This window comes from Gopherus evgoodei, chromosome 7, assembly GCF_007399415.2.
Source record: "Gopherus evgoodei ecotype Sinaloan lineage chromosome 7, rGopEvg1_v1.p, whole genome shotgun sequence".
Classification (NCBI taxonomy): domain Eukaryota; kingdom Metazoa; phylum Chordata; order Testudines; family Testudinidae; genus Gopherus; species Gopherus evgoodei.
This window is the reverse complement of record NC_044328.1, coordinates 19,599,641-19,622,544: the sequence shown is the minus strand read 5'-3', so window position 1 is coordinate 19,622,544 and position 22,904 is coordinate 19,599,641. Positions and strand designations below refer to the sequence as shown.

Genomic DNA, 22,904 nt, shown 5'->3' with positions numbered 1-22,904 from the left:
CAGAAGGGGTGAATCTAGATCCATTAATGATAGTCAATCAAAACACCAATTCAGCAAACCACAACGGTAGAAATAAACAGAGTTCCAATTTAGCTTCTAGCAGCAGTGCCACTGACAGATTGATTTCAACCAGTTTAGTTATATATGTTTACAGCCTATAAGTAAGTGTAACATCAGGGTTTATTACAGTTGAGTTCTGATGACAAAGAACATAAAAGCCTGGGTACGAGGAACAAAATGTTAATGTGTGCCAGTTCATTTTTTAATAGTAACTGCAGACTATTATACTTCATTATGAGTAGGATGTATTTAAAGAAAATTTAGCATGCCAATTATATTCCAGTGCATGTTCATAATTGTACTATTTCTTTTTTCTAAATATTATTATTTAGAATTATTACTATTGTAGCATTTATTACTTTTATAGACCTCAAATATGATTTAAGTTACATTGTAATTAATTCTGGATCTTGAGATAATTTGCCTATACAAGACTAGTACCATGTTTGTGACACTATGCCAAGTAAACTGTATGTATGTACTAGAACTACCATATGAGAAACAAAGTTCTATCATTTTTTTGCCCCAACATTTAAAGATTAATTGAAAATATGCATTCTGCAATAGATTCTTATTTAAGGACTAATTCCAAGAGGTACAGGAAGTCATATTACCAAGTAATGTTTGTGTTCCACCATAATGTTGATTGAAAGGATTTCTTTTTACTCAGATATTCACTCTGTTACCTGCTAAAGTACATTAGGATTGTTTCATGAGATGGTATTATCTGAACCCTTGGGTTTAGCTGTAGATAGGTCCAACAAAGAGTTGTTTTCAGGAGGTGGAATTCATTGAATGTAAACAACCTGCCAGGAAGAAATGATACATGAACAACAGGTTGGTATGGATTGCTTGTATTGTCATCTAAGGAAAAGAATAATTGCCGGAGATTACTTAAAATTACAACTGAAGAGCATCAGGAATGGATTTATAGAGTAGGTTTCTAGAGCTATTTGGAAAATAACAATACACATTTAAACTGAGTTTTGCAGCATAAGAATTACTGCAGATCAGTCTAATGACCTATCTGCTCCTAGTATGAGATTGTAGTCAGTGCCCGAAGCATAAAGGTAAGGCATCAGACTTAAATACTTCACTTACTGTTGGATGACATTCAACCTGGGTCCATTACAGTTAAGCCTAAAGTCATCTTTCACATCTTGTCTACCAGTGGGAGGGGGTCTCCCCTCTAGTCCCATATTGTTAGTGTGAAAGATGGTGATGGGGCCAGGCTGACTGACTGTCCATAATGCCACATGCAGAAGGGTTGCACTATTCCAGCCTATCAAACTCACACATTTCTCACAGGCTAAGAAAACAGAATTTGCCCCTACAATTTCCTTAGCATGCTTCCCCTCTGTAAAGCTGACTTCTTCAGGCCATATGAAAGAAAAGTGAATTTCACTCTTTGTGTGACAGTACTATATCATGGAGGTGGGGGGGGGGGGGCGGGGGGGAAAGGGAACAGATCAAATTCCTTCCTGATCCCAGTATTCTGAGTTGTCCTTTTTATTGGAATTCTAGAATTAAATCACCCTAGAGCACAAGTGGACACAAAATACCTAAGTTCCTGTTCAATGCATAGCTCAGTCAGACCCGCCTATTAAAATCAAATATCTATCACATTATACTATTCACAACTGTATCCTTCCAGTTATTGGGAAATTGTTACTTTCTTGAATTATTAAGACATCTTTTCCTCCATGAAAGCAATTAGTTTCTATTTTATGCATAAAGTGCCTGTGCATTAGGGAGGGGCAGGGTGTGGTGGCAGATGATTTGAACATTAGAAGGAAAAAAGAAATAGCTGGCTTTGTGAGGCATCATAGCGTGAGAACCACAAAATAACTTGCCTACTGGGCATAAGAGTATCAGATCTGATAAGGAAGACTGACAATTTGGAAGAGGGTGTAGAGAATGAGCCACAGTTGTGGTGTGTGTTAGCACCAGAGATCTAGGGAAATATAGGAGAGAGGTCTTGGAAGCTAAAGCGAGACTGGTAAGTATTGTAGGAGGAGTAAGGATACATATTCTGTATTCCATACACAGCACTAACTATGCATCTGGAATCCAGTATTACAGAAAGGAGAGTTCCAAGTTACAGGGACAGGAGAATCTTTGATTAATCATGCCACTCTTGAACCTAGGGACACCAAGCAGTGGAGTGATATCTTCTCAATTCACATACATAGAGCACCCAACCATCATTAGATATTCTGTGGACAGATACATGCTAGGAGATGGAAAGCTCTTTATCACATAAATCAACACTAATTTGTCCCCTATGATGAGTAGACTATGGCATTATTTGCTTATTTTCAGTTGCAAAATCATTAGATTTTATTCCTCACTTCTCTTCATAATAGCAATTACTAGGTGGGATTTTGGTCCAGAGAAACAACACACAAGGGAAATATACCTATCTACATAAGACAGAGGAGTTCTTAGGAGCAAAGAGTTTAGCACTCCAGTCTGTTAATATTCTGAACCTTTTTGCCAATCCACACGTTGTTTTGCAATGAAACTAATATTAACCTCACCAGAAGTTTTCTGGTTTTGGCCATCATAATTTTTCTCCGACAAACACCACTACATAGCAGATATTATGTGCAACAACATAGTATTTCCAAGTCTGTAAGAATGCTTTTAAATCTGAAGGGAAGTCTTAGTTATCATCTTGAACTGCATGCTCAATAGGTATTTTCCTTTACAGGTTAGGGCAATGAAGTAATATTTATTAGAAAGGTTCACTGAGTACTTGATTCATTGTGGACAGGTATTCATTGTGGGGTGTCCATAGGGAGTAAAGAATATTTGCATGTCCAGAAAGCAATGAACAGCACATCAGTCTGACCTGGGAGATCTGAGCACTTTCTGTAGCAGTTCTTGTGGCAATTTCCGTAGATGGATCTGAGAGCTAAGCTGAGGAACCAGGTTCACCTCTAGCCACCTTTCGCAGTCTGTTACCAGTGTTTCCTGTTTGTACTGAAGAAACACCAAGAGAGAGAATAGAAAGAAATGCATAAACCCTGGCTACCACCTTGTGGTCAAAATTGGTAGTATTCAAGCTCACACACAGAGCTAAGCAAAGGATTGGGATAAAATGTGGTTTTTCACTGACTTGTTAAATCTTCAACTATATGTCTGTATATCACCATGCATTCAATTAATGTTCTCTCACACTTTTATTTTATTTGTTTTACCATATTGCTCATAATTATTAGGATCTGTCCTGTTTCAAATTGAGATGGAAATTGTTTTAAAAGTTCAAAAGCCAAAGAAAAAACATCCTTTTTGGAAAACATTCCATAACCCAGATCATGTTGTTCACTGGAATATTAAAATATTAATTAGATGGTGAACTATTCAACATTAACATTTAGATGCAACAACCTAAACTAGATGTTATATTTCATATCATAATTCCCACAGATTGTTGATAGCAATGTAATGTATTATAAATGGAAATAAATACCCCATATGGTGTTACAAACAAGTCAGCACACCTGAAAGAATGTACTAATAGGAATCTAGAACCTTTAAGACAGTTTGAACTTTCTGTGGAAGTCTGAGATATAACTTGAAGCAACCTTGCTACTCAAGTGAACTTCAGAGCATTTCTAGCTCACCTTGCAAGCAGCACAGTAATAGCTACAGACATTGGCTGAGCAAATTCCACTCTTCATAACGGACACACACCTAGTACAAAGAAAGAACTAGTTTTAAAAGTAAAATATAAAATATTACAGCATTAATAATTAGGAGAGTATGGTTTAAAACACTGACCAGGAAAAATACATTCCAGTTACTCCTGATTGAGCCACTAAGTTGGACTGTAACATTAGAGGACTTACTTAACCTTTCTGTGCCTTGGTTTAATCATCTTTCCCATCAGTTTATCATACTTTTCTATCATCCTTAACAGTAATAATTTACATGGTAAATTTAAACAGCTCTTACAAAACAAGTCCGAACTCATAATGTAAGATAGACAGGAAGTTGCACACAAGACACAATATGGACAGTTGTTCAGGGAAAGGAGAGCTAGGAGAGACTGTTTGTAAAATGAAGGAAGAAAGGATTCTAGGGGAAATTGGCTTAGTGAACTGAAGCAAGAAACTGTTCCAAGCCCAGGAAGGGCTATATGATAGAAGGCACAGGGCTAAGAATGCATTGTCATTTTGGATAAACTGGAATGAAGAGAGGGAAGACAAGAAAGGAGAAGGTTACAACAGTGAAGACTAGAGGTGAGCAAAGCATTAATAAAGGTTTTTAAAATCAGGGACAGAGAGAAGAGGAGATTTTGGTGAAACTGAAGGGGAAGGAGTGACGAGACTTAGCAAGGAACTGCACACGGGGAAAGGGAACAGTCAACGGATGTACTAGAGTTGTGATCTGAGCTACGATGACGATAGTGGAATCATCTGTTGTTACAGAGAGGACACAGAGCAGTGGGTTAAGGAGGAAAAGGGAGAAGTTATTTTGGAAAGACTGAGTTGGAGATGTAGTATATGGAATATATGTAAAGTGCTTTAATAAGTACCCATTTTACAAAGTAGTTTTACATGCATAAGACAAAGTCTGGATCCCACTGAAATCCCTCTAAAAATTCCAGCTGTCTCACCAGGATTTATACAAGGTAGAAAAATGCATTTGCAGTATAGTAATAACCTAAATTGTTCTGTTTGGTTGGGCAATCAGAGTTCATCACTGGTAGTGTGTGTATAGCTCTAAGTATGTTTTCACTGCAAGCGAAGGTTTAGCTTTAATCTAACTAGCACAGGTAATAATAGTGGACACATGGTGGCCTGGCCTTCAGCACTGGCTAGCAATTGGAGTAAAAGCTCCTTGGACATGTATCAATGCAGTTAGTACATGCTGAAGCCCATGTCACATTAGGCTGAAGCGAGCACATTTATGCCTATCCATTAATTTGCAGTGAAGACACACACACACACACACACACACACACACACACTATCAGTGATGGAGTGTAATTGGTCCAACCAAACAGAACAATCAGCAATCCAAAACTGGTAGTGTGTGAATGTCTCTGCGGATAATATACTAAAATAGCAGATTCTCTTGTAACTTGAAGCCTTTAAATAATGATTTGAGGACTCCAGTAACTGAGTCAGAGGTAATGGGTCTACTATAGGAGTGGGTGGATGAGGATCTGTGGCCTGCAGTGTGCAGGAGGTCAGACTAGATGATCATGATGGTCCCTTGTGACCTTAGAGTCTGTAAGTAAGGCATATCCATGGTAGCTTTGATCAAACATGACTTTTACTCTGGTTGCTAGCCTTTGCTAAAGCCTATGCCACGATGTGTACGCTATATTTATTACCAGTGCTAGCTACATTAAAGCGAACATAAGTCTGCCTATCCATGCTACAATCATACTTTCACTTGCAGTGAAGACATAAAGAGAGGGGCTGTGATTGGTCCAACCAAACACAACAATGCGAGTCCATCACGTACATCTCTGAGGATACATCTTCACTGCAAGTGAAGGTGTGATTATAGCACAGGTTGGCATACCCAGCTAGCTTTAATCTAGCTATCCTGAGAAACAATAGTAATGTAGATGTGGTTGGGTCTCAGCATGTACTAGCCACTTAAGTACATACCAAGGCTAACATGTAGTATGCCTATCCATGTTACAGTCACACCTTCACTTGCAGTATAGACATACCTTGTGTGCTTGCAAGCATATTTTTCTCTCAGAGGAATAACTGATTCTTGTTTTTCACTTGTAAATATTCATCTCAACATAAAAGTGCCTCCAGTATTTCTCCCAATAAGCTTCCCCTTTCTATTTCTTTAGAGAACTTATAGCAGTTGTGGTCTACATTACTAATCCCAAAAGAAAGGCTTTCAGAAAGTAGTCACCCCTCAGCATCTATTACCAGAGTACCATTTGTGGGTCTGCCTTGTCCCCTCAAGAGACCAATCCTAAATGCTGCCGAATGCTGAAATCAGTGGGACTTTAGGATGCTCAACAATTCATAAAATTGGGCATCAGTTGAGTGACTTTGATCTAGTATTTTAAGTATTAGTGTCCATCATCTCCTTTTTGTTGTACTTTTAGAATTCTGCCTCTAGCTCAGACATCTCACGGCAAATGTTAGGGTGAATAGAGGTAGAAGAGAGGTATTAATTATCTCCTTTTGGTCAGTGAGAAATAAGTTTATCTATTCATAGCTCCTGAGGTCAAGTGCCCTTTGCCAAGAACTTCTCACTTGGCCAACTCAAGAAAAAAATATTCAATTGTAAAAACATTTTCCAGTGAAATAACAAACCAATGGATGATTCACTTCATGTCTGTTGGCAGATCAAGGGTGTTGTTTTGTGCTTCCGCAGGGTGACAACCACATATTTTTCCATCCTCTCACCCTAAGGATGCTCATGCAAGAGGCTAAAAATATAGCCACTGAGAAGTAAAATCAACTGTTCGTAGAAAGTGGGCTACGGGCAGCACAAAATACCCTTATGCCAGCAGGCTCATTGGCAACGGTAAACAGCAGTTTTATACTCTACTATACAGAAGTGCTAGTATAATTCAACTAGCATTATAATTTGAATCTTAAGTAAAACCCCCAGGGAAACCAATAGCAAACATACATGCATGATAGCAACTAACTGTGGCCCTGTCTATTCTATGCTAGCTACAACCAGGTGTAAATGCTAACATGGACTAGCATGTTTAACCTGAATAGTGTGGACAAGTATAAGAACGTTAGCCCAGCTGGGCTACAGATGTATCAATCTTAGGTAGCCTAGACTACAGTTTTACAAAATGGCTTACACTATTTCAGCTACACATACAAAAAGAAAGACAAGAAAACATGGTTAATTCTTAATCTAACTATTATTGGTTGCAAAGAATACGAATTACAATAAACTGAAGATCTGAAGATTTATCGAAGTAATCGGTTACATGATTTAGGACCTGATGCAGAGTCTATTGAAATCAATAAATCTGATATCACTGGGCTTTGGATCAGGTCCTTAGAGAACATCTTCCTTTTGGGGGGTAGATACAACTTATAGAAAAGACTGAGGAGATGCAGGGGATTTTCATTTGTTATTTAAGAAACTTTCACAATGGTCAAGAAGTCTCCAATGTTTGGACACAAGAATATTGGATTCATGTTAGTCATGGACGTAAAATATCAAGAGGGGAAAACACTGTTACAGTATTTTTCATGTTTTCTATTATTTTTTTTTCTGCTCATTACTGTGCAAAGTTTTGATGATTTACTGATGTGTAGCTTCATCTGTGTAGCTCTTTATTGGGGACTATTGCTAGGGAACAGTTCCAGCACAAAGTATTTCAAGGGTTCTGAACAATGAGCGTATGAATGACTGACACAGCTGTTGCTGCCTGCAAGCCTAGTCTCTCTGGTTGAGAGGTATAAATTGGTTTTTGCTGGCATAAATGCCCTGCTGTGTTATTCTTTGTATGCTGCTTCCCCTGCTATAAACAAGATGATTTTACCTTTCTGGGAGTTTTAATTTGTTGTTTTGCATACTGCTGTTTTAAAAGCAATTCATAAACTCATAAGAGTGAGATAGCACAGTGCATGCCCATCAGTCTCTGCTAATCAGAATGGTTACCCTAACCCAGCATTTCTCAAAGGCAGCTACCATGGCTGCATGCTTTTCTTGTGGCGATAGCCTGCTGCTGGTGACTGGGGAGGGGTGGCGGGAAGCAGTGGCCCCTCCCCTGGGGCCGCCAGTGGGGGTTGGTCCCTGCCTCTTCTGGAGCCACAAACACTGTAAGAGCAGGCCACCAGTGTGAGTTCCCCACCTTCCTGGGGGTGGTGAGGCTTGGGCTTTGGGCTAGAGCCCTGGGGTGGTGGGTGGCAGGCTCTGGCCATGCGGCAGCGGGCTTCATCTCCGAGCAGCGGGGCTTTGGGCTCTGGCCCCAGGCTCATTCCCCACGTGACCTCTGGGCTCTGATGCCTCCTCCAGCCCCCAGCCATGCAGCAGGACCCCAGGATCCAGCCCCAGACTCACCTTCCACATCGCCCTGAGTCTTGCTACCTCTTCCAGCCCTAATCCAGTCCCACATTGCCCCTGGCCCTCCTTATCCACTGCCCCATCCAGGGGTTTAATTTGTCCCCCAGCTTGCTGGGGATGAGTAAGTCTGCTGTGAAAAGTGACATTAACTCATATACAAATATCACTTTTCACAGTAGCAGACTTACTAGCTAGCAATTTTTTTTAAAAAATCAACCAAAAAAACCAAAACATGCAAAGCACATTATTTGTGTTTTTATTCTGTTTAGGTCCAGTAAAGATTAGAGACAACTGTACATTATTTTTATAACTAAGTCTGCAAAAAACTCCTACATAATTAAATTATAATGATTTGGACATGGATATGTGCATATGTATTTGTTTTTCCTGAAATTAATTAAGTATTTTAGGAAAAATTGTCAGAGCAGCCACCAGCAAGAGTTGGTGGCTGCACTTTGAGGCCACCAAAAAACATGTTATGAGAACCCCTGCTAGCACATTTCTGATTCTACTGACATGTGCCAATTCCAGTTACAGCAAGAGAATTTATTTGCTGTATTTTATTGTTAAGCCACTACACGGCCAAAGTTCTTCCTGGGAACTAGGTCATTCCAATATAGCTGGTGTGGTTGAAATCAGTTTTCATTTGGTCCTTTCCTGTAGCACTGATCATCTTCTGCTAGGGTTGCCGCCTCAGCATCAAGTACCAGCATTAACTGTTATGGTTTGCAATCTGGCATAGTGTCAGTGACTGGCCAATAAAACACATTATTAATTCCTCTCGATGCTTTCTGATGTACTCTGTCCTGCCATATAAAAAGGACTGTGCCCACCTCATTTTGCACTTTAAAATGATGAAACATGTTCAGCATGTTAGAGAAAGGCAGTTTTCCAGGTGATGGCATCTACATTTTTACTGCCATATTTTCATTCAGGTTACAGGAAAGACGCCAGACTCAGGTTTCCTTAGCAAGACCTTTGCTAGATAATATAAGGAAGTACTAGCAGGACAGCTAGCCCACTCAGCACACATTATACAAAATACCTTAAGTCCCTACACACTGAGAAGAGTCTAGGACTTGACCCTCTAGTGGAGCAAAGAGTTATATCAGAAATAAAGCTCATAGGTTTTTAAATGCAAGGTACAGGTGAATAAACTGATTATGAGAGAACTAAAGCAATATGGTAGAATAGGAGCACTAAATATATTTGGAGGACTTTTCTTTCTTTATCAAAGTGCAAAAGGGAAGATAGCTGAGCTGAGTGTGCTGAACTCCCTCAGAGACTCTGGTGCTTCTTGGGGTTTTCAGGAGGAAGAGGATACAGAACTCAATGTGACATCTAATGAGAGGTTGTGAACTACCTGCCCTGACAAAGGGCTGCCAGCCACTGTATACAGAAGAGTTCTCAATAGCTATAGGATCAGCTATTCTACACTTAATCTATCACAGCTATCCATGTACTAATATAGCCATGTCAGAAAGAAGTGGCCATTTATTTTCTCTTTATAAAATTACCAGTATTTAGGGTTAGCCAGGCATTCCTCTTCTACTCTGAAGATTCAGCCACTTTCTGATGCAGATTTGTGTACATTTGTGTATGTTAACAGGCTGGTCGCAAGGCTGCTAGGAGAATGTATATTGTAGGTGTTGTGTTACAAATAACCCATATGTTACAGGCAGCAGATGCAGTGATCCTATAAATCACAATCACTTAGGCAACTATGCCTAGAACCCTAATCCTTCAGTTCCAAAAGCACAGGCCTCTTCCACTTGACATAAAGAAAAAAAAATCACACAGCATCACACAACCAGCATCTTACAGTGGCACAAAGTTTACTTACTTTTGGAAGAGACTAGGGAACTGCAGCACCGATGCAACTGCCAGGACTCCCAAAACATCACCCTCTTCCACCTCTGGTTCAGTACTGTATAAATTCTTGAGTGCTATAGCAAAGGCTTCACAATGCAATATACAAAGAAACAAACAAGAAAACCTTCAGCATTAGGTTGTGATTTCCCTTAAAATAGGTCGGCTGCAGCACAAAGTAGATGGAGCATCTCCTGTACAGCATTGATAGTGAATTACTAGCTGAGACCACATGGTGGGGACAAGTCCCAGTTTAGACAAAGCCTTGCTGTTAGCTACATGCTCAGTTCAGTTAATGCTCAGAGACTAACCCTGGGCTTGCAACCACAACCTAAGAATCTGGCAGTGCCCAGAAGACACCCTCTGAACGGTGAAAAGTCTCAGAAACACCAGGGAAAAGTCCCAGAAACACCAGTGTCAAGACCATTAGAGGAAGATACTGAAAAAAAGTCCTTTGAATTTTTCAGCAAATAAATGTCATAACCCGGCTGCCCTTCCTGAGAGGGATGTTTTGCATGGTTTCCTCACATAACTGCAAATAAGTGAGATCTAGGCTATAAAATAAGAATAGGCTGCTCTGTGATAAAATTAACTCCTGTGCATTGGGCTAGTACAAACCTATGTCCTGCCCCTGCTTAAATGGGATTTAAGTGGTGGATTGTCCTTATGCTGGCCCTCTGCACAGGGGTGAGTTTGACTGCTAGCATATAAAATGCCACTCTCACTCCATGGCTCAACAAGGAGCATGTCTGATCTGATGGCAGGGGATAGACAAGCCCTGGGGTACTGAGAGGAGGAGAAGGGGCTTTATCAGAGCCACAACCAGAATGCACACGGAGATTGTGCCTAGGCAGGGAGTGGAGCAAGGGAAGCACAGAGATTTCTCCACCTCTCCCAGTCACATATTAGCTCGGTGGAGGGTGGGAAGTGAAGAGTTGGTTCTCTCTCCTAGCCTACATTTTTTTTTGCTCTATATGAAGTCCACAAGCCATATAGCAACAATTCTACTATGGTTGATGCCCTGTCCTCTCTGCCCTATAATGGAGGTGTAATTTGACAGGGCCGCCCAGAGGATTCCAGGGGCCTGGGGCCATCGGCGGCAGGCGGCTCTGGTGGACCTCCTGCAGGCGTGCCTGCGGAGGGTCCACTGGGCCCGCGGCTCCGGTGGAGCATCCGCAGGCGTGCCTGCAGGAGGTCCACCGGAGCCACGGGACTGGCAAGCGGCAGGGCGCCCCCTGCGCGGTGAAATGTCTAGAGTTGGCCCTGTTTGGTGGCGGGGGGGCCCCCGCCGCGGGTCTTCGGGGCACTTCGGCAGTGGGTCCCGGAACGGAAGGGCCTCCCACCACCGAATTACCGCCGAAGACCGGATTGCACTTCAGCGGCAGGTCCCGCTTCGGCGGTAATTCACTGGTGGGGGTCCTTCCGCCCTGGAGCGGAAGGACCCCCCCGCCGGCAAAGACCAGGAGTGGAAGAAGCTCCAGGGCCTGGCCCCGCAAAAGTTTTCCCCGCTGCAAGAGAAAAACTTGTGGGGGCCCCTGCGGAGCCCTGGACCTGGGGCAAATTGCCCCTCTTGCCCCCCCTCTCTGGGCGGCCCTGTAATTCGAACTGCATTTCCAAGATGCAGGCTGACTGATCACCAGGTTTAGGATTGGGCAGGAGTTTTCCCTTCAGGGTATGATGGGCAAAGGTGCAGATGAGGTTTTTTTGCCTTCCTTGCAGCTTCCCAGAGGCCTAGTTTTAGTTTAATAAGGGGTAAGGACTGGAATTTAGGAGCTGTGTATGTATTAGTGGAGTTTGTAGTTGTGTTGCAACTTGTGGCCAGTGCACAGTGTAAGTAAGAGGCTGAAAGGGGCCAGTTCCCAGAGGTAAACAGGAGTGAGGGAGCCAGGATATGGTTGGTGAACACTATTCGCCTCAAGGCAGAATGGGTGACCATACGTCTTCTTATACTGAGGTCCCTTCATGTGCATCCTCACTCCCGCTCATGGGAGGAGGGGTGAGAGGATCTGAGGTGGGCATAATCCCAGCAGTTAGTCTGAAGGGGACCAATCTTGAATTTTGGTTAATTGAAATTAGGCCATTTAACACTCTACTGGACCCAAGTAACTGCCTGGCACGTGCGGGAAGGAGGTTAGCCCATCCCTGTTCCCTGCTACCCCATTAAAGTTAAAATTGAAAAAGGTATTTTCTGCCACTTTAAGTTCTATCCCTGTGTCTGTGTTCCATTCTCATATGTGTCCTCATCAATGGGCCAAATGTCAGCATCAGAAATCTTCCTAATAACAAACATTATAACAAAATAACAAATGCTTCTTTATATTGACATTTCTGAAGTGTCCGAATAAGAAATCTGTCTAGGTTTTATTTTTGTCTCCCATAGAGCACAAAGACTTAATTTGATGTAGGAACGTCATGGATGCAGTGAAATATCCAGTTTGCATTTGTGATGATAGTCACTATCTAAAAGACAATTTGCCATCTCTACATTACCAATTCTAGTGACTTCTGGGTCCTGAACATCCAATGAAATGGTGATCTTTTTCATTTTTGACTTCTCTTTGCTGAGTGCCTTAGTTTTCTGAGCAGCTGGGTTGGACTGTTTATTGTGTTTACCTTCTGCCAAGAAACAAGTTTGTATATACGTGAAGATTTCATATGGGACTTGAGGTATTGTATTCACAGTACACATTCCAGAATACTTTGCTACACAACTCACTTTGGCAGCCAATAAATATTTCATGCTTCAGTGTAATACACAAAGAATGACACATTTCCTCCCCAGTAGAACTGGCACCCTTCTTTGGCAATCTCAACAGAGAAGCCAACAGAACATGGAAACTGAGCTGTCCTCCTGGCAGTCAGGTTAAGGAGATAGTGGCCATAAGCTCTACAATGTTTCCATTGACTTCAGTGGACTATGGGTTAGGTCCCATGTTCTTATTGCCATGCAGAACAGACTAGGAAAATCTATCATGAGTCTGTGTCCACTCATTTTCCTCCTGTAGAGGAATTTACCCAAAAGTCCAACCCCTAAGGAGCACTCAGAAATCAGGACAGATCCATGTAACAAACTGTATTGACTGATAACTGGGCATTCTCCTTGAAAGAACCAAACCTTAATTATAGGAGATTAAAACCAACTTGATTTCCTATTAATCTTCTCTTCTCGGAGACAACACCACAAGACTTCTCAATTTTTTTCATTAGGCACTACTAAGAATACCTTTTTTGCTTTTGTGCTGGCTTTTCAAATCATTTACGTTCATTGGCTCCACTGCAGAAATTAAAAGTTGTGACAGTGTCTTGGATTTAAATAAATAGATACGATGAAGCTCCCATAAGAAGCCCAGGCACTCCAAGGCCACATCTAAAGAGACAGAATAGTTGGGTAATTATAACACTTGTGTTACAATTCAGATTCTGATCCCAGTTATACCAGTGAGAATGTTGAGTAATTCCATGTAGAATTTTTTATTCAGATCATTATTTCTGTGACCGTATTCATCTGAAATGACCTCACCTGGTTCCATATCTTCTGTCATCTTCTGCGTGTAGGAAAAGATAACTTCATTTGTGTAGGCTTGATTGGAGTGTACCCTCAAAGAAGAGAAGTTGAGGCAAAGCCAACATTAAATACATTTATACTTATTCCTCCTTTTAATTTTTTTTTTTTGGCTAGAATAAAAAGATGTAAGAAACATTTGTTACCTCTCCAACTCATTGCCCTTCTGAGATAGTGGCAATAAACATGACGAATGGCCTTGTGTTTCAAATTCTACATTCGATGTCTGAATCTTTGGTTCATCAGACAGGGACACAGGTGTGTCAGCTGAAGAATTAAGGAAAGCACATTTCCTTATTATGGGACTTGCGGTATTGTATTCACAGTACACATTCCAGAATACTTTGCTACACAACTCACTTTGGCAGCCAATAAATATTTCATGCTTCAATGTAATACACAAAGAATGAGACATTTCCTCCCCAGCAGAACTGGCACCCTTCTTTGGCAATGTATGTTGGTTAGGACAATCCTAGGCAATGTCAGTTTAGCAAAACAAGACTTTTTTTCCACTCTGGAAAAATAGTTGGATTGATCATGTTGTCACTTAAGAACTCAAAGGGTTGAGTTCTTGATTCACAATTACAGGCTCTTTACAATTTTCACATCATTCACAGAGGAAAATAATACTTTACTATATTGTCAGAATTCAAATACAGCGTGATGAGGTAATACAAATAATACGTGCTGTGGTAATACAAATAATAAAATAAAGAGCAGTATCTGCAGTAAAGCAAAAATATCTGCAGTAAAGCAAGAAAAGACTGACAGAGGGAATTCTTGGGGTGAGGATGGCTAAGGCAGGAGTATGAGTTGTTGAGTTCAATTCCCAGTTCTGCTATACACATCTTTGGCTGATCTTAGGCAAATCACTTAGGCCTTGATTCAGCAAAGCATTTAAACCCCATCTTAATTTTAAACCCAGGATTAAAGCCCATTGACTTCAGTGGGATTTAAAAATGTATCTAAAGTGAAGGACATGCTTAAAGTGCATTGTTAAATAGGACTTTGCATTGCGTAAGAGCTTTGCCAAACCGGAGTGTAAATCTGTCCTTGCCTCAGTTTCCCCATAATGAAATGGGAATAATGATCTAATTAACTGGCCATAGAGCACAATTGTAAAACTGAAAAAAAACAACCCATCAAAAATCTTGTGTTTTTCAGTAGAAATTCAAACTTTTTGAAATTCCCCAACCAGCTCTAGTAGGTATACAGTTGCCCTCTGCTGGATAGAATCAGAACGGCTAATAACCCTAACAGCTGTCAGAGTTCTTCTTATCTCAGAAGCCTGAAGCCTGTGATTTTGGGGCAGGAAGATGAGAGTTCTATTCCTGTTTCCACTGTATAGTTCCAATTAGTGATACTGTGATGGAGAGTTGTAACTGTGGAGTTTTAGGCAGCTGCAGCTTTGCCACCATTCTTGCCGAACCTCAGAGGTGTATTGTGTGGCTAAGTTCATTGCTATGTAAAGCATTGTAAAATACAAAGTACTATTTACCACTGTATTTTTAGATAACTAAATCCTCTCTGCGTTGAACAACTTATAGCTGAAAACCCATGTCTCTGGTGCGAATTGTACCTGTAGTTTTAGTTTTGCCAGGGATTAGGCCTTTTTGTGGACCTACAGGTTAATAGTAGCTTCACCTAAATGCATTGATAATCTTTTAGGAAAGGACCCTTAAAAGACTTGTTCAAACGCATGGCAATGTGATGAAAGACAGCTGTGACAAGGGTTGGGATAGTGGTTCAGATACCAACACAGATCTCCATCCTCACAAAAAAAAAATTTTCACCCAGAACTGGAACCTCTATGAGTTTCTGAGGTGCTCAACCAACGCACCACCCAAAGCTCCCTCTTGACTGTGGGTCACTTCCTTGTTCTGCAGCAGCAAAAACCAGAAATGCTTTGCCAGGCTCTTTTGCTGCTGTTGAGTATGTGAATGCTCCCAAAGGCCGTTGTTAGATCTGTCTACTATCTCATGTGTTTGCTCCTAAATATTTTAATGTTTAAAGGGACGGCAGCAGCATTTCTGTGTCCTATTGCCAATGCCACAGATTCAAAAATGAAGTCCGTTCCAAAAAGAACGACTGGCTTTTTTTTTATTTTAAGAAAGATTAAAAAAATAAATAAATTGGGGGGTGGGTCTTTGATTTCTGGTTTTTGAGTTTTTACAGTACACTAGGTCACATTTCCAAGCTCTTCCTTGCAACCACAAGAGTTAGAAACTTATTTTTTTAATGAAAGCTGAGACTCTCATGTACAGTAACTCCTCACTTAACAGTGTAGTTATGTTCCTGAAAAATGTGACTTTAAGCAAAATGATGTTAAGCATAAGAACATAAGAACGGCCGTACCGGGTCAGATCAGTATTGTCTACCGACAGTGGCCAATGCCAGGTGTCCCAGACGGAGTGAAGCTAACAGGCAATGATCAAGTGATCTCTCTCCTGCCATCCATCTCCATCCTCTGATAAACAGAGGCTAGGGACACCATTCTTTACCCTTCCTGGCTAATAGCCATTTATGGACTTAGCCACCATGAATTTATCCAGTTCCCTTTTAAACAATGTTATAGTCCCAGCCTTCACAACCTCCTCAGGTAAGGAGTTCCACAAGTTGACTGTGCGCTGCGTGAAGAACTTCCTTTTATTTGTTTTAAACCTGCTACCTATTAATTTCATTTGGTGACCCCTAGTTCTTGTATTATGGGAATAAGTAAATAACTTTTCCTTATCCACTTTCTCAACATCACTCATGATTTTATATATCTCTATCATATCCCCCCTTAGTCTCCTCTTTTCCAAGCTGAAGAGGCCTAGCCTCTTTAATCTTTCCTCATATGGGACCCTCTCCAAACCCCTAATCATTTTAGTTGCCCTTTTCTGAACCTTTTCTAGTGCCAGAATATCTTTTTTGAGGTGAGGAGACCACATCTGTACACAATATTCGAGATGTGGGCTTACCATGGATTTATATAAGGGTAATAATATATTCTCAGTCTTATTCTCTATCCACTTTTTAACGATTCCTAACATCTTGTTTGCTTTTTTGACCGCCTCTGCACACTGAGTGGACATCTTCAGAGAACTATCCACGATGACACCAAGAAGCAGCAAAGAATCCTGTGGCACCTTATAGACTAACAGACGTTTTGGAGCATGAGCTTTCGTGGGTGAATACCCACTTCCTCAGATGCATGCATGCATCTGAGGAAGTGGGTATTCACCCACGAAAGCTCATGCTCCAAAACGTCTGTTAGTCTATAAGGTGCCACAGGATTCTTTGCTGCTTTTACAGATCCAGACTAACACGGCTACCCTCTGATAGATGACACCAAGATCTTTTTCCTGACTCATTGTAGCTAAATTAGCCCCATCATATTGTATGTATAGTTGGGGTTATTTTTTCCAATGTGCATTACTTTACATTTATCCACATTAAATTTCATTTGCCATTTTGTTGCCCAATCACTTAGTCTTGTGAGATCTTTTTGAAGTTCTTCACAATCTGCTTTGGTCTTAACTATCTTGAGTAGTTTAGTATCATCTGCAAACTTTGCCAGCTCACTGTTTACCCCTTTCTCCAGAACATTTATGAATAAATTGAATAGAATTGTCCTAGGACTGACCCTTGGGGAACACCACTAGTTATCCCTCTCCATTCTGAGAATTTACCATTAATTCCTACCCTTTGTTCCCTGTCTTTTAGCCAGTTCTCAATCCATGAAAGGACCTTCCCTTTTATCCCATGACAGCTTAATTTACGTAAGAGCCTTTGGTGAGGGACCTTGTCAAAGGCTTTCTGGAAATCTAAGTACACTATGTCCACTGGGTCCCCCTTGTCCACATGTTTGTTGACCCCTTCAAAGAACTCTAATAGATTAGTAAGACACGATTTCCCTTTACAGAAACTATGTTGACTATTGCTCAACAGTTTATGTTTATGTTTTTCTATGTGTCTGACAATTTTATTCTTAACTATTGTTTCGACTAATTTGCCCGGTACCGATGTTAGACTTACCGGGCTGTAATTGCTGGGATCACCTCTAGAGCCCTTTTTAAATATTGGCATTACATTAGCTAACTTCCAGTCATTGGGTACCGAAGCCAATTTAAAGGACAGGTTACAAACCTTAGTTAACAGCTCCACAACTTCAAGCGAATCCAATTTCCCCATAAGAATTAATGTAAATGGGGAGGGGTAGGTTCAAGGGAAATTTTTTTCACAAACAACAGACTATATTATATATATGTATACACAGTATACGTTTTAAACAAACAGTTTAATACTGTACACAACAATGACGACTGTGAAGCTAGGTTGGGGTGGTGGAGTCAGAGGGTGGAAGAGGGAGGGATATTTCCCAGGGAATGCCTTACTGATAAATGATGAACTAGCACTCTGCTGAGCCCTCAAGGGTTAACACACTGTTGTTAATGTAGCCTCACACTCTACAAGGCAGCACAAATGGAGGGAGGGGAGACAGTATGGCAGCGGGAACAGAGACACACCCTGTGTGTGTGTGAGAGAGAGCTGTTCATTGCCCTTTTAAGTACTCTGACCTCACATTGCCTTTTTAAGTAGATCAGGAAGTTGAGAGAACAGCTGCCTGCAAGCTCCATTTGTCCTGAGCCCCACCTGCTCTATAGATATGGGGTGAGCAGGTGGCAGGAGCAGTGGGGAGGAGGACACACTGATATTAGTTGCTCTTTCCCCTCCCCCGCACCGCTCAGCAATCAGGAGGCTCCGGCAAGCAGCTCCAAGGCAGAGAACCAGAGCAGCACAAAGCAGTGGGCGGAGGGACAGCTGTACTGCCTAGCAATTGATAGCCTGCTGGGTGGCTGCCACACAGGGAACAGAATGGGAGCGTAAGCAAGCCATCTGCCTCCGGAAGAACAGCCCTACAGAAACTGGGGAGGGAAATGTGCACCAGCTGGTATGTCAAAGACATTATGCCAATTGCTCAGCTCTAGCAATAAGTTTACTGGCCAATCCTGAACATCCAAAGAAGGAGAAGGGATCTATTGGCTGGTTCCAAACATCTAGCAGGGGAAGTAACAGCCATCTATTCATCCCTACAATAACAGACTAGATCTGAAGGTGGTGGTTAATCAAATGGATTTTCCCTAAGTAGCAAGGGGCACCCAGTTGCCGTGGGTTTCAGATGGGGGTGGGGGCAGCTCTAACTTTAAATCCAAACTTACCCAAAGTTCAGGAGTGTTTGGAGAGGAGATTTTCTTGTGGGTGCATTTCTACTTAAAATGTCTGAAAAATAGCAAATCATGCTTTCTGCTATCTCCCTACCTGTCATTATCTTCTTCAGGGTCTCGTTGAGGCAGACTCTGAAAGCCTTATTAGCTTGCGCAGTTCCTAAGAGATCACAGCTTAGGCCGTAAGGGAACTGCCAGCGATTGGTGAAACCAGCTTGTATGCGGAAGTAACGTTGTCTCAACGGCAATGGAGCCTTAAACAAACATATTGATAAATCTTTGTAATATGTGTTGCTCAGGGTTTGTCTGGGTTTCTACACCAAGAGTGTCCTTGGAGCACAGAAGTGAGCACTCTATCAAGTCAAATCTACAATGTGTACACCAGTCATCACTTCTCAGAATGGAGATGGGTGAAAACCAGAATTACGTAGCAACTCCTCTTCCCTGACCTAGAGGTTTGGGAGATCTGATCAGACAGGACCCATCAGATAGCCTTGGTTTAACGAAGCCAATACCCATCTGAAAAAGTTATGCAAAATAGAAAGCACTCCAGGTATTGCCCACCTTACTTAGAGTCTTTCTCTGACTTCTAAACTCAGTACTTATCCCAATCAAAAGTCCACTACAGGCATTGACATTCATTTGGCTTCATATCAAAATCATGAAAAAATGCATATTTAATTTAGTTACTGTGTGAAACAATAAATTGGCCGTGGGTCACTGGTAATGAATGTGAACTTTCTGATACACTTAGGCTGAATTCTGAGTTTATAACAAAACCTGAAACTAGAGGCCTTTTCAACGTCATAACAGAAATTTAGCAGTGCTCCAGTTACTTGCACACTTACATATTTGCACCCTTCTACTATCCTGCTTTCTCAGAGGTAAACAGGGATTTTATACATGTATCGGAGAAAGAGCAAAATATTGGCGAGAAGCGTTGATTGGGTCTGAAAAGAAAATTTTGCCCTTAGTACAAACATATATGCTTATATGAGAATTATTCCAAGATTTTCTCTAAGATGGCTGTGCCTTTTTCAGTGTTTGATTTATGCTGTTTAGAGGTTTATTTATTTAACTATTAGTGATCATAATGAAATAATTTGGTAGGCTGGTAAATTATTTTGTACATCACTGGATGGAATGTTGGATTTGTAGGCACTTGAAGGAGCACTGGGGCCACAAGCGGGCAGTGGAGTGACAGGTGGGTTGCAGCTGGGCTTCAGGGACAAAACTGTCTGTCTTTGATGGTATGGGAGGAGGAACATGTTGTGGGGGATACTTACATCCATCTAATGTACTGATTATTCCCTTAGGGAAGATTGATCTTTCTTGAGGCTTGCACCGGGGTGAATTTGAGAGTCAGGGTTTAACAGGGAATGTTGGTTGGATGTGGGCCAGTGGTGTCAGACATAAAGGGCGTTTGGCTTGAAATGCTTGCAAGGCAGCTAGGACAGGGAGCTGCCAAGTCTGCTTATGCAAGGCTGGAGAAGTGAACCAGGCCATTGCTACAGTCTTACTGGACACAGGTGATGCCATCATTGCATGCAGGAAAATCAGGTACAATGGTCTTGAGCACTGCAGGGAAACTGGGCATATTTATCAAACACTGAGGCCGATTTGTGGTTAGGAGAACTTAGAGATTGGATTGATGGAAGGCAGATACCAGGCACTAGGTTGAGGAATACACCAAGCTAATTGCTGGCATTCCAATGACTATGCAGGTGAGATGCTCAAGGGTGTTCCCAGAGACAAGCATGGATGAGAGACCCTGGAGATGACTGGTGGACTCTGTTAGCCTGGAGAAAGAAAGAGAGCCCTTAAGTTTTCATAGACTGGGGTGCTGTCATTCCTCCTCACAGAGAGGATCCAAAGGTGGGCTGAATTGTAGGGGTTGGGTAGAATATATATTTAGAAAGAGGCCATTTAAAAGGTGATAGGGTAGTTTAGATCTCCCTATTAAAACTAAAGCATAATAAAATGGTGGCTTTCTGCATTAAAACCCACCCCTGCACCATTTCTGCATCTGCAGATCAGTGGCACTTTGAATCTCATCATTAACTTCACAACCCAAAAAAGCAGGAGTGACATTTGCAATCTCTGCCACCTAATTATCCTGCATCACAATGGATTCACCTTTAAGAACTGAATTCAATTACTACAGTTCTAGGGTGTCTACTAGTTGTTTTCAGGAGTATGTGTAACTCCCTTTAGCATTACTGGTAGTTATCCTCATATATATGCTATCAATGAGAGAATAGATCACAGTCTTCAGTGCTTATAGCTACTAAAATCAATAATTGTTATATGTTTGGGAGTGACAATTTAGAAATTCTTATGCTATTTAGAACTTTTAATTCTAATAAGACACAGACATGAATCTGAAGATATTATACCTACCTTGGGTATTTTCTTTTCACTTGGGGAAAGTCCTCCCAGGGCTGCAAAAGGGGCTGACAGCAAATAGCTGAGGTAAAGGAACATGGTTAAAATGTCAAGAAAATGCATTCTCTGCAAAGGTTCTGCTCATGTCAGTAAAGCATGAGACCAAAACTACATTTTAAAAATTCATGAAGTTCCTCCCATTCTCTCTACTAGAAAAGGATCAGATTCTACCCTTTGATTTGGGTGCACAATTCCCAGTGAAGTTAATGGGAAATGCATGCCATTTTCTGAAGACAGAATTTGACCATTTTGCATTTAAAATCAATGGGCCCTAGGGTGCCCAGCACCTTCAAAAGTCAGATCGTAGAGGTATCAAATTGAGGCACAACGAATTAGTGAGCACATCTGAAAATTAGGCTTTAACTTTGTGCCTTGGTTTCCACATCTATACAATGGGAATATTTTCCTCTCATGGGGTTTTTTTAAGGCTAAATTCAATAATGGCCGCAGAGCGCAAGGAGCACCGTGGGTAGGAGGACAATGCAAGTATGAGGCATCAGAAGGAAGTTTTCCTGCAGCATTCATGGATCAGTTGCATAGTGTTACAGGAATAATTTTTAAAAACAAAAGTCAATTCTGTGAGATGGGACTTGGTCTCTATTATTAGACAAGGAATCATCATTCAGCAGGAAATCTCACTATTCCTTTCAAATATATCTGAAAACATGAACTCAAACTTACCAATCTGCTGGTTTAGTATCTAATGAAGGAACCTTGGGAACAAAAGTAGTCAGCTGTGCCAACTCGAGTGATTTCCGAATAGAGACTAAACCAGAAGTAGTCTTTAAGTTAGCCATGATGAATGCTGTTAATAATGGTAAACTTTCTTATGTATTGCTGGGGCACAGCTGGGGCGGGGAGGGGACTAGCTGCAGAAGGCTCACAGCCCCCTTCCCCTGTCATCCACGGCCTTGGATTTCTTCTAGACAAGCTATTGCATCATGTTTCCATGGTAGACATGAGACACAAGGGACCATTCTGGTGGTCATCAGACGCAGACAGTTTGTTACTATGACAAGTTCTTCCTATTATGACATCATGAATTCCTTGAAGAAATGATGTATAAAGCATCCTGCAGCTACATTGTAGTAGAAACACCCCCATTAGATGATTCCCCATTGACTAGTATTTGAGATGCCATTTAGCCAGTTCTTAATCCATTTAACATTTTTTTTACATTATATAGACCCAACTTTTAAAATCAAATTGCCTAAAAAGACTGAGTTCTTAGCTTAAAGCCAGTAGCACAGTCCAAAGCTGTTATGTAGTTCAGCCACTAGAAGAGACAAAGAGGCAGCATGGGTCACACACACACACACACGTTTTTATTTCATTCGCTACCAAACAATGGTTTGAAATTGAATCTCCATGAGGAAAATGTTCACATAAAAAAAACTGAACTGCAGTATACGTTCCGTTCCCAAATCCCTGCCTGGCAATTTAGCTATGCATCATCATTAACATCCACAGTCTATTTTTAAGTACTCCCCTTTAATATAGATATTAAAAGTCAGAAGCCTCCACAGTTTCTTATTCCACATTAAGAACTAGAGACCAATCTTGAAGCTTGCTTGTAGTTGCAGGAAAATTTAGGGATGAAGCAAAGTCAGTATAGATATATAAATTCTTAAAGGTGTGTTTGCCCCACAGAGTAGATCAAAATTTTAAGTCTTTTTTCAAAAACACACATTTTAGAAAGACTTAATAGTAATAGATATTTCCTGATTAATTTT

General features: G+C 41.1%; 1 protein-coding gene across 1 annotated transcript in view; it reads right to left on the bottom strand.

Annotated features, from left to right (window-relative positions):
- Positions 1-21,968, bottom strand: part of BTBD16 (BTB domain containing 16) — a 42,691-nt gene extending 20,723 nt beyond the window's left edge. Inside the window, exons 1-11 of the mRNA XM_030569233.1 lie at positions 21,853-21,968; positions 21,127-21,193; positions 18,821-18,980; positions 13,665-13,783; positions 13,475-13,559; positions 13,178-13,321; positions 12,445-12,570; positions 9,929-10,043; positions 3,690-3,759; positions 2,915-3,045; positions 747-866 (exon numbers count right to left, since the gene is read on the bottom strand). Coding sequence (XP_030425093.1) covers positions 747-866; positions 2,915-3,045; positions 3,690-3,759; positions 9,929-10,043; positions 12,445-12,570; positions 13,178-13,321; positions 13,475-13,559; positions 13,665-13,783; positions 18,821-18,980; positions 21,127-21,193; positions 21,853-21,968 — 1,253 coding nt within the window. The remainder of the gene's footprint in view (positions 1-746; positions 867-2,914; positions 3,046-3,689; positions 3,760-9,928; positions 10,044-12,444; positions 12,571-13,177; positions 13,322-13,474; positions 13,560-13,664; positions 13,784-18,820; positions 18,981-21,126; positions 21,194-21,852) is intronic.
- Between the last annotated feature and the right edge of the window lie 936 nt (positions 21,969-22,904).